Source organism: Monodelphis domestica, chromosome 5 (assembly GCF_027887165.1).
Source record: "Monodelphis domestica isolate mMonDom1 chromosome 5, mMonDom1.pri, whole genome shotgun sequence".
NCBI classification, from domain to species: domain Eukaryota; kingdom Metazoa; phylum Chordata; class Mammalia; order Didelphimorphia; family Didelphidae; genus Monodelphis; species Monodelphis domestica.
This window is the reverse complement of record NC_077231.1, coordinates 208,022,882-208,035,539: the sequence shown is the minus strand read 5'-3', so window position 1 is coordinate 208,035,539 and position 12,658 is coordinate 208,022,882. Positions and strand designations below refer to the sequence as shown.

The window sequence follows — 12,658 nt, the reverse complement described above, 5'->3', positions numbered from 1 at the left end:
TTTCAAATTAATATATATAAGAATCTATCCTTTTCCTCTCAGAAGTAGATAAAGTTACAATTGCCAGTGGCCTGGCAATGATTTCTTGGATTTCAGTGATCTTCTGGGCATGCTGCATACAAGACTACTAAACTCACATTTAAAACTTGGGAACTATCTGAGATTTCAAACAGAATATATATAGTGCCTCATAAGTATACAATTTTCATAAAGAAACTTAACCTTTAGAGGTTCAGAGCTCCAGTTCTAGAAGGTCATTCAGTCCAACCCATTCATTTTTCAAATGAGAAAACAGGTCCCGAAGAGTACACAGGTTAAGTAGCAGTGCTAGTATTAAAACCCAAGTTCACGGAGGTCAAATCCAGAGTTCTTCCACTCTTATTTGACATATAGGCACCAATGACTGGTACTTAGTGAGCATTCACTTGTTACATTTTTGTTGAGTGATAGTATTTTCACACATTTTCTTGTACTAAAAAATATCACTTGAAAAAATCAGAAGTCCTTCATATTGGAAATTGGGTAGGGAGAAGGGGAAGTGGTGACTTTTAAATGTATCTCATACATATCTAGGAATATTCAGAAGGAGAAAGGTCACTTTAATCCCTCCATTAAATCCATAACAGATTTGTTGGTTTATAGAAGGGTTCATTCCCTTCCTGGCTCTGTTTCTGAATTGTCATATGACTTTCTGTCCACCCTCCCTGCTTTTCTGTTCACTTCAATACTTATCTTCCACTATTAGAATGGAAGCTTCTTGAGGGCAGGGATTTTCTTTTTGCTTGTATTTGTATCTCCAACAATTAGAATAGTTCCTGGTGCATAGTAAACTTTTAAAAATGCTTGTTGACTTGCTATGGACTAAAGTTCAATGTATTATTCTCTTGCAAAGTAACCTGTAATGAAGAGTATTTTCAAAGCAAGAAATTGTTAAAAGGAGAAACCGGGGCCTGTATTGAAATACAGATACTCATACTAATCTTGTTTCTCAGGAATAACTAACACTATTATTGCAGGTGGTATACTCCATATCCATAGATTAAATCCATAGATTTATGGATTTTTTAATGGATAAATCCATAGATTAAAAAAAATGAGGCAAAGACATTTAGAGATATTTCATTTATTGTGGGTGCAGTTTCAGGATATACTGTTTGTATTGCAGCTATCAATTGTCATTAAAAACTCTGAAGTGTTTATAAAATGGCAGATTCACAGAAAATGTTAGGTAACTTGCAGTCTCACCTCTTAGAGATAACAGATACATTTGTTTTCTAACATGTAAACAAAAAAAACGTGTATTTTTTAAAAAGAAGATTAAAACAAAGTAATAGAAAAAATCCTACCTATAACATATTACAACCAATTATTGGAGCATAATTCAGGATTTGTACACTGCATATTTTAATCTCAATTTTATCTCTGAAGGAAAACATTATCCATTTGAAGGGAGAATTTTAATCTGAATACCCAATATCAAGATGATTTCAGAGAAGGTCTCTTTCTGTACTTTTTTCTTTCTTTCCACTCCAATTTAAGAAATTTATGGGAACTCAGGTGCTGCATGTGAATTCAAGGTCATTGTCTTACATCCTTCTATCATCTTAAAATAATGGGTAGAAGGTCATTTGACAGTTTTAGATGTGTTTTTTTTTTTTCCTGGTCTACTACCCTGAAATACCAAGTTGTTCTTGGCTGAATTGGAAGGAAATAAATTCAGCAGCAAGCAGGGGGTTTCTATTTGTATGCATTTTGTACCTGCAGCCAAAATCACTTGGGGAAAATTATGGATTTGAAAACTCCTATAATATGTCAGGAGCTGGGGACTGAGCCTGGCTTTTTCTGTTAAGTCCCCAGAGGCGAGTGTGTCTGTGTACTTTACCCAAATACATTGCTTTTCAATTAAGAGCCATTTTCCAGAGTCCCATTTTTCTTCCATTATGAAGAAAACATCATTTGCTGTTCAAGAAAGGTTTTCATGCTTTAATTATAAGTACATTTAAAAAGAATCATTGAAGAAAAGTTCTTGGGAATGTAGGTAAGGATGGGAAAGTTTCCAAAACATAGGGTATTCACATATATTTGTGAAAATTCAACTTCTCTTCATTGATTAAGACTGAGAAAGTCTAAGGAAAACAACCTTATCGTTTAAACAAATTATCATTTTGTTAAGAGAAAATTACTAGGACTCTAAGTACCCATATTTGTTCATTTTTTGAAGCCTCTACACACACTTGAGACCAATTTGCAAGAATTTATAGGATTTTTTAAAAAATCAATGTCATATTTTATAGAATTTTAGGGTTATGTGTCACCTTAGAGAACATGTCCAACTTATAATGGGAACTCCACTTGTAAAAAGGGGTAGACCTTGAACAGGATCCAAGGGGACATACTTTAGTATAATTCACACCATACTTAAAATTACCTTCAATTATGGTAGTTTATATAAATTAACTAATGTTTTATAGAAAACACTGACCTACATTAGCTCCTCTAACTCCTCTTTTTCATTACTTTTTTTCCCTTTTATGAAAGGTAATCTGACATTTAAAATTTTCAGATCTCTTGCCATGCTTCTAATGGCAATTGTGAAATATTAATATAGAAGTTGTGATTTTTATTTTTTAAAGCTGTGATATTGGCTAGTTATGTAGGTTTATTACTAAATATAATATTCTAGAACATATTAAAGCATCCTACCATTAGTAGTGCTTGGCGCTAAATTTTGTAAAGCTATGTTTGTGTCTATATGTATGCACACTCATACATACATATATGTGTTCTAAATTGCAGTCCGTGTTACTATTCACTACCGAAGAAATCCACAAAACCACCGATCTTAAGAAATCAGTACCACTGTCAGCTAACATAATAATCCAACTTAGATATTAACTTAACTAGAATGGAAAAGTGATACTTTAGAAGTATAAAACAAATAAAAAAGACAAATTAATGCTGCAGTATCTCAAATCTGACATGGGCAACTTACAGAAAATATTACAATTGTCAACTAAAATTATTTCTTCCATGCCTTATTCTAAAGTGCAGAAACAATGACTTCTGTATTCCAAAAGTAGCAACTGTTTATTTTTCTATGGATACTGCACACATTCCTTAGGCATTTTTCAACTTGAATATATTTTGGTTGACTTCTGATGCAGCTAAAATCACTGTTCAGACATAGAGTTATGACTCTCAGTAGAAAAGTCTATATTTCACAGCATGGGTTTTCTTTAGAAATAGGCTCCTGTGCAAATGCAGCACTTTTACCTTGAATGTCTCTAGGTTGTGATTATTAAATACAGTGCTAATATACATGGGTTTAACTGGGATAATGCAAAATAAACCAAAAAAAAAAAGAACCCACATTTTAGTAAATCAACATAAATATAAAACAGAACAATTAAGCACTTTCGAATTGAGCTGGTCCAGCATCTTGAGCAGGTACCTAGTGTTCTTTCTTCAGCTGTCTCAAACCTGCTAAGAAAAGAGACCTTTAAAATGGTGAACCACAGCCTTATAATTAGGTGTTTAACTCTCAGTCAGAAAATAAAATTATAGATCAAGGCTTTGGTGCCACTGGCTAGTACCTAAAATAACTGTTGGGTGGACCTTCCTTCTGTATCTGGGTTCTTATTTTTTCCCCAGCCCTATTGCTTATCAGTCTTTCTATTCCCTTTATTTTCTTCCTGTTTTCTTCCTTTTCTCGTGTGTATTGTTTTTAGCCCTGACGGCACTCAAAGCCATTCTTTCTCTAGAAATAGGGCTGGCAGTATATATTCTAATGGTGATATAAAAGATAGTTTTGGATCATCCTTAAACAAAATGGTAGAGGGACAGTTAGGTAGCTCAGTGGAAAGAGAGCCAGGTCTATAGTTGGAAGGACTTGGGCTCAAATTTGTCTTCAGATACTTCCTCTCTGAGTGACAAGTCACTTAACCCCAATTGCCTAGCTCTTACATCTCTTCTGCCTTGGAATGGATACTTAGTATTGATTCTAAAATAGCGAGGTTTTAAATAAAATGGTAGAGTTTGTTTTTTTGTGTCTTCTAATCTCCCCCATCAATCTTGCCTCTTCCCTTTTGGTCTAGTGCTCCACTCCTAGGGCCCTAATCACTCCATCCATGACCTCTATTACTTCTTAATTTTAGCTGTCCATCAGCTAATCCTGGCTGAACTGTTAGATGACAATTGGTATTTGTAGTAAGTGAAGTTTAAAGAGAGACTTGTGATGGTGGACAAGGTTTTTAAGACCAAATGAATAGTAGGATGATATATGAAGTGGCAGTGAAACACTTTGTATACGGAGGCTAGCCTGGATAAGATGATTGATAACATTATTATAGAAAGGCAGAAGCTGAGAGATTGGTGGTAAAACCCCATTCTGCCAACATCCTACTCTTTCCTGACCATTTATTTGTTCTACTCCTTGGATGAGAGTTTTTCCCTGAATGTGGCCAATTATACCTCAGTAGACAGAGCAGACCAGACCAGGCCATCTGATAATATACAGGCTTCTTGAAGTAATGGCCTGTAGATTGCTGTTAATCTCTGTCCTCTAGGAAAAAAATGTGTATTTATCGGGGGGGGGGGGAGGGAAAGGAGGTAAAGTTAGATATATACCACTTCTGAAAAATTATTATTGAGCTCCATTTTAGAGGTTATATTAAAAATACAAGAATTCTTCTTTGTTATCTTAGGATGCTCCTCTCTTCAGTTTCCCAAAGTTCATCCACTTGCAAAAAACATACATACATATATATATATATATATATATATATGTGTGTGTGTGTGTGTGTATGTTTTTTAAATGTTTATAAATACATTCATACAGAGAGAGGGGTAAAAGAGAAAAGTTCATTTTCAGTATTTATATGCAACAAAAATATCAATTTAAAATTTTTATTCTCCAGAAACTATATACACATATATGTAAGATTATATTTTTTGTTGAATATGTATGTCGAAAAATACATTTCCTTCATATTGGAAAGATAGAGCGATGAGACCAAAGAAATGCAAAAGCTAGTTAACTATCCAGTGGAAAAAAGCCAATTTGATTGATGTTTAAGCAGTTTTTTTTTCAAAGAAACAAGGGTATAGAGAATGTAGAAGCAACATTTGTATTAATGACAACAAACCCAGAGTTGCACAAATAGGTATAAAACTGGGTTTTACCCCTAAAATGAAGTTTATTCAATTTTTTTTAATACTACTTCTACTTATTCATTTTAGAGTTTCTGTTTATGTATGTCAGAGGATCTAGGAGTTAGAGTTAGATGGAACCTTAGTGATCATGTTCTTTAACCCTCTCATTTTCCAGATAAGGAAAGTGAAGTTTAGATTCAATGATTTGATTCAATTCAATTCAATTCAACTTGTCCAGAGTCACAAATACAAAAAGTGGCAAATCCAGGAATTGAACTCATATCATCTGACTCCATATCCACTACTTTTCATCCCAAAGTTTTTGCCTTGAACTATTACTTTCTGTCTTAATAACAACTCTAAGACAGAAGGGCAAAAGGCTAGGCAAAGAGGTTGAGTGACTTGCACAAGGTTACCCAGCTAGGAAGTGTCTGAGATCAGTCTGAACGCAGATCCTCCCAATTCCAGGCCTGGCGCTCCATCCACTGGGCCATCTAAGTGGCCCTCCTAAAGATCTGGACCTTATTTACCATTGGCTCATATCTTTTTCTTTTCTACTCTCTCCTGTTCTGGACTATGATGTAACCAACATGTGTGAATTAACAATTAGAAATTGAATTGGCACACAAGGATAGGAAAAGGTACTTAATATATCCTTACTGTGGTCCAAGGAACTCTTTCTGTATTCTGGGATATATAAATAGGACTAAATATAGTCCAGGATTCTCTCTGCAGAATGAGAGCATCTAGCAGTCAAAAGAGTAGTAATGAGAAATAAACCTTTACTCTAGTTAGTGGGTTTAAGGGTTCATCTTTTTGTGATTTTAAAACTGCCCTTGGGAAATAAGGATTAGGTGACTCTGAGTGACTCACAGTACCTGTGGCATCCATGTACTTTTACTTAAGGTTCCTTTGTTTCGAAATTAATTTCTTGCCTTAGGAAAAACTACAGGAAACCAGTCTGGCACAAACTTTGCTAATAGTTTATACAAGTCTGTTAATATCTTCTGCCCTTGCTTCTCATTTTTTTTTTACATCTCTCCATAGCCAGATCCTGGTATATTAGAAAAAACTGGTCATGAAATGAAAGCTCTCCCATGGGCGATTACCCAAGAAATTACCTTAGCAGGTGAAGTGACCTTATCCACAGATTGCTTTTCCCAGAGATTGCGCTTGCTTGATACATCACCTGGCCTTAAGTCCTATTAAAAACAAAGGGAAGAAGATTGATGAAAGTTCATACTTTGTCTATGCCCATTCTTCATCTCTGAATTTAGTATTTTTCATTTGCTTTAGTTTTTTCAGTGACATGAAATGAATGTTTACTAAATAGTCTGTGCTAAGAATCCAGACTTTACCACTGACCAAAACATCTGACTGACAGTTTCTAAATGCTTTGTGTGGGTGTTTTTTTTTTTTTTAATCATACAGATATGGCCTTTGTCTTTTGGATGAAACATTGGGCTAGAAATCAAAATATCTGAGTTTTAATCCTGGCCTTACCACTGATTTTCTTTGGGACTTTGGGAAGTTAATAAAATGGTCTGCCTCAGTATGTCTAAGGTGGACAGATAATATGGAGATATAAGGAGAAGTCAAATAATTCAATTAATTTTTTACTATCTGTGCTTATGGAACAAAATATGGCACAAATTGTCTAAAATAATTTACATCTAGATTTAACATGCATTTTGCAAATGATGTAATTGTTTTCCTTAAGCCAATGTTAAAATCCATTTATAGTGCCCAAACCCATACTAATTGGACAAAGAGCAAAAGTCAGAGCAAAAGAAGCAGGAAGATGAGCCAAAGTTATGCTAGATGGCATGGAGAAGAGGATATAGGAACACACATTTGCTACAGAAAATCCACAAAGTTGGAGAATATGCACATTGAAATTTTACAGTAGCTATAGGAACCTATTGAGATTTGAGGAAGGGCACTAAACTTTATAATTACAACTTGGTATATGTTGAATCATAATCACCATTTAAGTGTGAATTTGCTGAGAAAATAGCACAAAATTTGTGCTAAATACAAATTTGTTTTTCTTCTACGAGACTACCTAAATGACTCTTGGTAAGAAAGTGCTTTTATAGAAAACATGTTGACTTTAGTGAAACAGTAATGTCTAATTTGACAAGTCCTTCTTCTATTGGAAATGAGAACTCTAAAAGAATCAGTTCCATTTATGGGTACTAGATAAAATTACTTTTATTTCAAGAATTCATGTATCATTGATTTCATTGATGTAGATGTTTCTCCATCAATTCAGATATTGTCACTCCAACCTTGGGCAAGTGGTTTTAATTCTCAGAGTTCCAATATTCTCATCTGAAAAATAGTCTTATTTTTCCCTTCATGCCTCTTCCACATTTTTCAGATCAAAATTAGTGATGCTATGGCCTCTATGCCTTCTTACTGGTCCTCATGAGTTTCGGGGGGGGGTGTGTCAAACACTTTAGTGATGAGTTTTTCCAAATTTTACTGTGCTGAACTTGGGTTGTCAGACACACAATTCATTCTGAAACCATTCTGGCCTAGTTAGGATCTGCCCAGGATAGCATCCTGCTGGTATTATCTTTAAGAGGTAACATCACTTCTGTGCCACCATGAGGCATTATAATAGAGAGAGGAAATAGAATTTATTACCATATACAATTTTGAAGAACTTACTGGTTGAGCATGCCATTATTCCAGGCAGGTTAGACCTGGCTAAGGATTTCATTTTTTTTTTAAGATTTTAGCAACAGCACATGTTCCTAAAATCCAAGAAAGAACTACAACTATTTAATTTGGCAGCATCAAGCAATAAGTACAAATTGTTTGTGAAAGAGTTTGCCCGGACCCTTTGCCAATCTGACAAGGTAATTGTTGCCAAGTTGTCCTGAAGGCTTTTTTAAAAAGAGTTTTGGAAATTAGACTTAGTGACATGTTGATGCTAGGTGGAAAGTGACTTTGGTGATTCATAGAAGGCAAATACTTGTCTTTTATACCAATGTTTTTCTGCCTTTAAATATTTTCTGTAAATCATTCACCCACCAGAGGTCTCTGGAATCATTAAGTTATTTTCTGCTTACATACTCAATTTTAAAGAACTTGCCAGTAGGTATATTTTAAGTCTGAGAAATAAGAAGACAATGGAAGGATACTTGGCACTGGCAACAATTTTTCAGTTTGCCCCTTATGGTATGAGACAGCATGGACTAATAAAACACAGAAAAGAGTTGGCATTTTAAGTCAAAGTGGAAACATAAATGGATTTACCTGACCTGGCTTTAAATTTTTAAAGAAAGCCTCACTCCTGAAGAGCAGAGGGAGAAATGAAGGCATCAGAATCAGATTTTCCAGTCAAGCAGAGATCAAAGAGTGAAGAGGAAGCTGAGAGAGTTTGTTGATTTTTTTTTTTAACAAAAAAGAAAAACAAATTAGAGTTTTATTTTCCAAAGAGAATTTTAGACACAAAGGAGAAACAAGACAACCAAAGCAGATATATTTAGAATAGAATTCCATTTGCAAAACTACATGAGATCTTACACATCTTATTCATAAGCAACAATAGAAATAGCCAAAATGGGGAATCAGGTGGGTATTAGTACAGCTCTGGAAAAACAGAAAAAAAGAAATTTTTTTTTGGAGGGGGAACCAATCATGACAGATGTTGAGTAAAATCTTTTAGAGGGCTTCTAATTCTTATCAGCCCAAAGGTTGGAATCAAGATATTATATCTAAAGCCGAGTGGTTTTGTTGCATCCTTTCCTCTTTTCTGGCTTAGAATCTTTGGTTTCATCTAAGGTTTAGCTATTGTATCACTTCAATTTATCAACAAACACTTATTAGGCACTTACTCTGTGCCAGGCACTGTTTTGAGGCACTGGAAATACAAATACAAAAGTGAGACAGTCACTGTCTGAAAGGATCTTAGATCTTCCATGAGGAGCCTTTCCTAATCTTCTTGGTTTCTTTTTGTCTCTCTCTCCTCAAAACAATTATTTACATATTTTAGCTTTCCAGCAGAATTCATGCTCCTAGACTGTAGGCACTGCCTTTTTGTTTTGTTTTTGCATTCACATTCCTAGCACAGTACTTTGCACCTAATAGGCAATTAATAAATATTTGTTGGATTGGATTAGATGTTTTTATGAAGGAATTGATGCATTCTTATCAGACAATTTTTAGCACTCAGCTCTTTAATCCCATTCTTTTTTTCTTCCTAACTGGTCTATTATTGAATGGGCATCTAGCAGAGTGTTATAATCTCCCTAAAAATGAAAAGTTAGCTACATCCTTGCCCTGATAAGAGCTCCTAGAAACACATAGCTCTGAAGGTACACCCAAACAGCAAGGAGCATAAAAGGCCATGGAACCATTTGCCTCTGTTCTAGGATGTAAATTCATCTACCACCATCTCCCGTCTACTAGGGATGTTATTGCTTCCTGATCTCTGACACTCTAGACCCTGACATGCTATATATTTCTGACACCCAACTCTTCTTGCATTATTAAATTACTTCTTTAAACTCACACTTTTGGCCTGCCTAGGACTATCAAGGTCCCTGGTCCTTTCCTGTCTTATCTGAAATTCAGTCTCTTGCCTGTTAGGCTTCTTCCTAGACTAGCTCCCTGCCTACCTAAACCTGCTCTGCTGATGTTCATGATCCAATTTACATTAAAACTGAAGTACAGGATACTTTAGTTCTATCTAACATACTTATCTGTCCTTTAAAGATGAAGTCAAAACCCATCTCCCACAGAAAACTTTCCTTGATTTCTCTGGTTGGTGATAATATCCCTGCTCAGACTTGACACAGTATATTATTTATACTCTTTAATGTACTTATTGTTATTAGTAATAGAGTCCCATTTGTCTCTTAGACTATATATTCCCTAAGGACAGAGACAAGGTCTTATCTATTTACTTCACTTTGGTGCCTTGAAGAGTGTTCTACATACAGCAAGCCCTTAAATGCTGAGTGATCAATATGCTTGAGATGCTTACAGTACCAGTTCAATTGTCCATCTTTTATATCCTATCTCATCCATTTCAAAATTGGTTCTCAGAAATTCATAGTGTTTTAACTCAGTCTAAAAATCATTATGAATTTTGAAAGACTTCAGAATGTTGATGAATTGCAATAATCAAAACATGATTCTGGAGAACCAAAGATGAAGAATACTTTTTACCTCCTGACAAAGAGGTAATGAATGAATACACAGAAAGAGACAAATTTTTGGCCCTTGCCAACATGGGAATTTGTCTTGCTTGATTATACTGATTTGTTACAAGAGTTTTACTTTTTCTTTTTAATGGGGGTGGGTGTAGGTGTGAAGGAAAAATAGTTTGACAATTAAAAAATAAAATTTAATATATTAAAAAAACAAATACATAGAAAATAGACATTCTCATAGAAGGATACTCTAAAGAGTAAAACAGTGGCCATGCTATGTTCATCTCTGTGTGTTCAATGCACCCACTGTAACTGTAACAACTATGATCAGGAAGGAAAGGAGATAATTCTTTGTTTATTAGGAAAGGGTTTTTAGGGAGAAGCTTTAATTTTGCTTTGTAATCTGCTTTATTCAGGTTTTTTGACTAGGAGTAGCATAATGAATAGTGTTGGGTTGGGAAGACCTGGGTATATATTTCAACTCTGACATTAGCTATTTAAAGGGATAATGGAAAGAACACCCAGTTACATGTTGGACTTAAATTGAAATATACTGATAATACACATGGTAGTTTGAACAAACCATGGCTTCTTCATACCTCTGCTTTGGCATCTACAAAATGAGAAAGGCTTAGAATAATAGATGAACTCTAAGGTCCCTTCCAATTTGAAACCTGTGATTCTTTGAATATGGGGCAAGTCACTTATTGACTGAAATAAAGATATGCTGTGAGCTTGATTTATGGAGAGAATTCTCAAAGCCATGAAATCACAAAAATTAGGTACCATGGCAACTTGAAGTCACTTTCTGTTGGGGATAAAACTATTTTATCACTTGAAGTATTCTATACTAGGGAGTGACTGGTTTTGATCTTTCCCTTTAATTATCAAGAAAGAACATGATTAGCTTATCAACTTGATAATAATCAGTAATACAGAAGAGTAGCAGTTTATATACATAAGATGCTGAGCCATGTTTAGATCATTCTATGCTAAGCTTTTGGTAAGTAATTTAATATTTCAAGGATTTTACTGGGGTGAATACTTATTCTAGAAACATAATGGTACCCCTTCTAAGTCTTACTAGCTAGCTTTCCTTTGTGGCTGGAAATTTCATCAGTAGTAGTGTCTGTATTCAAGGCCTTTTTTAATTCAATAGGACTTGTCAAACTCTGTGCTCTACTGACTTGGTTCTTAAGGATCCAGTGTTATCTTCATGCTTTGATGAGGAAACAGGGCTATATATAAAGAAAAATTTCCTTCCATCCCATCTGGAAAAGTGTTAACACATGATATCTTGGGTGTAGAAGAGACCTTACCATATCTGACCTCTCTCAGATCAGATTTTTATCTCAGATAAACCATGTAGCTGTTTTTAGTATGATCTCATACATCACCAGGGGATCCAGACTAGCCAGCATGGTGTCTTGCCATTTGTCCTGACACTGACCATTTCTCTTTACTGGGAACAACTACATGAAACTGAAGAGACTTTGCCTTTCCTACTCCATCCGAAGAGGAGTTAATGGATTTATCTTTAGGGCTAGTCCTGGAGAAGAGCTGAGCTGCCTGTATTAGAGGCTGAGTTAGCTCCTGTCCTAGACCATGTTTCATTTCACTTAGCCTCCTATCAAGAAACCAGGGTCTATCCAGGATGTTATCACTGTGGCTGCCTCTGTGCATTCTTCTGTTCATTTTCCCCCTTTTCCCCCATGATACCCTGCTTTCCTTTGACCTCTTGCTCAGGGACCAATATCCAAATTAATATTACCATTACTACTGGAAAGGGTATCACAACGGCTTATCACTGCTCTGTTGATTTATACATAATTCCTGAGACTGAAGGGAGACTAAAGCTCACTTCTCTGTCATTAATCATTCATATGTGCTATATTTGTAGTAAGATGTAAACCCTTGGATCAAGGACCATCTCACTTTTGTATTCTTATTCTGTATTCTTAGAACCTTGATTAGTGCTTGACACATAGTAGGTTCTATAAATAAACACTTATTGATTTACAGATTCTAGATAGCTAGTTCTGGATTTACTGTACAATTACTCCTACTCATACCAGAGTAGGAAGAAGACTGGAGTAACTGATGAAGATTTCCTGCTTTGACCAGCCTTTCCCATCCCTGAATTGTGTATCTCTATAGTAATCATGCTCAAGATTTCAAATAGACTTCATGACTCAGAGAGTAAATAGAAATTTTTGCTCTGGGGCTAAAATATACTCTCAAATGAATTCAGGTAAAGTAGGAGGAACTTTCGTTCTCTCTTTCTGGGGGAAGGCTCCCACTTTTTGCCACTTAGTGATACCTGAAGAGAATACAGACTA

The 12,658-nt window shown here is 35.2% G+C and overlaps 1 protein-coding gene across 10 annotated transcripts in view; it reads right to left on the bottom strand.

Annotated features, from left to right (window-relative positions):
• Nucleotides 1–1,107: 1,107 nt before the first annotated feature.
• CALD1 (caldesmon 1) overlaps nucleotides 1,108–12,658 on the bottom strand; it is a 260,493-nt gene continuing 248,942 nt past the window's right edge. For 7 of the 10 annotated variants that reach the window (XM_007504345.3, XM_007504351.3, XM_016426169.2 and 4 more), the window contains 2 exons: nucleotides 6,273–6,353; nucleotides 1,108–3,483 (listed from right to left, as the gene is read on the bottom strand). In XM_007504345.3, coding sequence (XP_007504407.2) covers nucleotides 3,475–3,483; nucleotides 6,273–6,353 — 90 coding nt within the window. In that variant the 3' untranslated portion in view covers nucleotides 1,108–3,474. The remainder of the gene's footprint in view (nucleotides 3,484–6,272; nucleotides 6,354–12,658) is intronic. The other 3 variants (XM_001367358.5, XM_056799727.1, XM_056799728.1) reach the window with 1 other exon arrangement.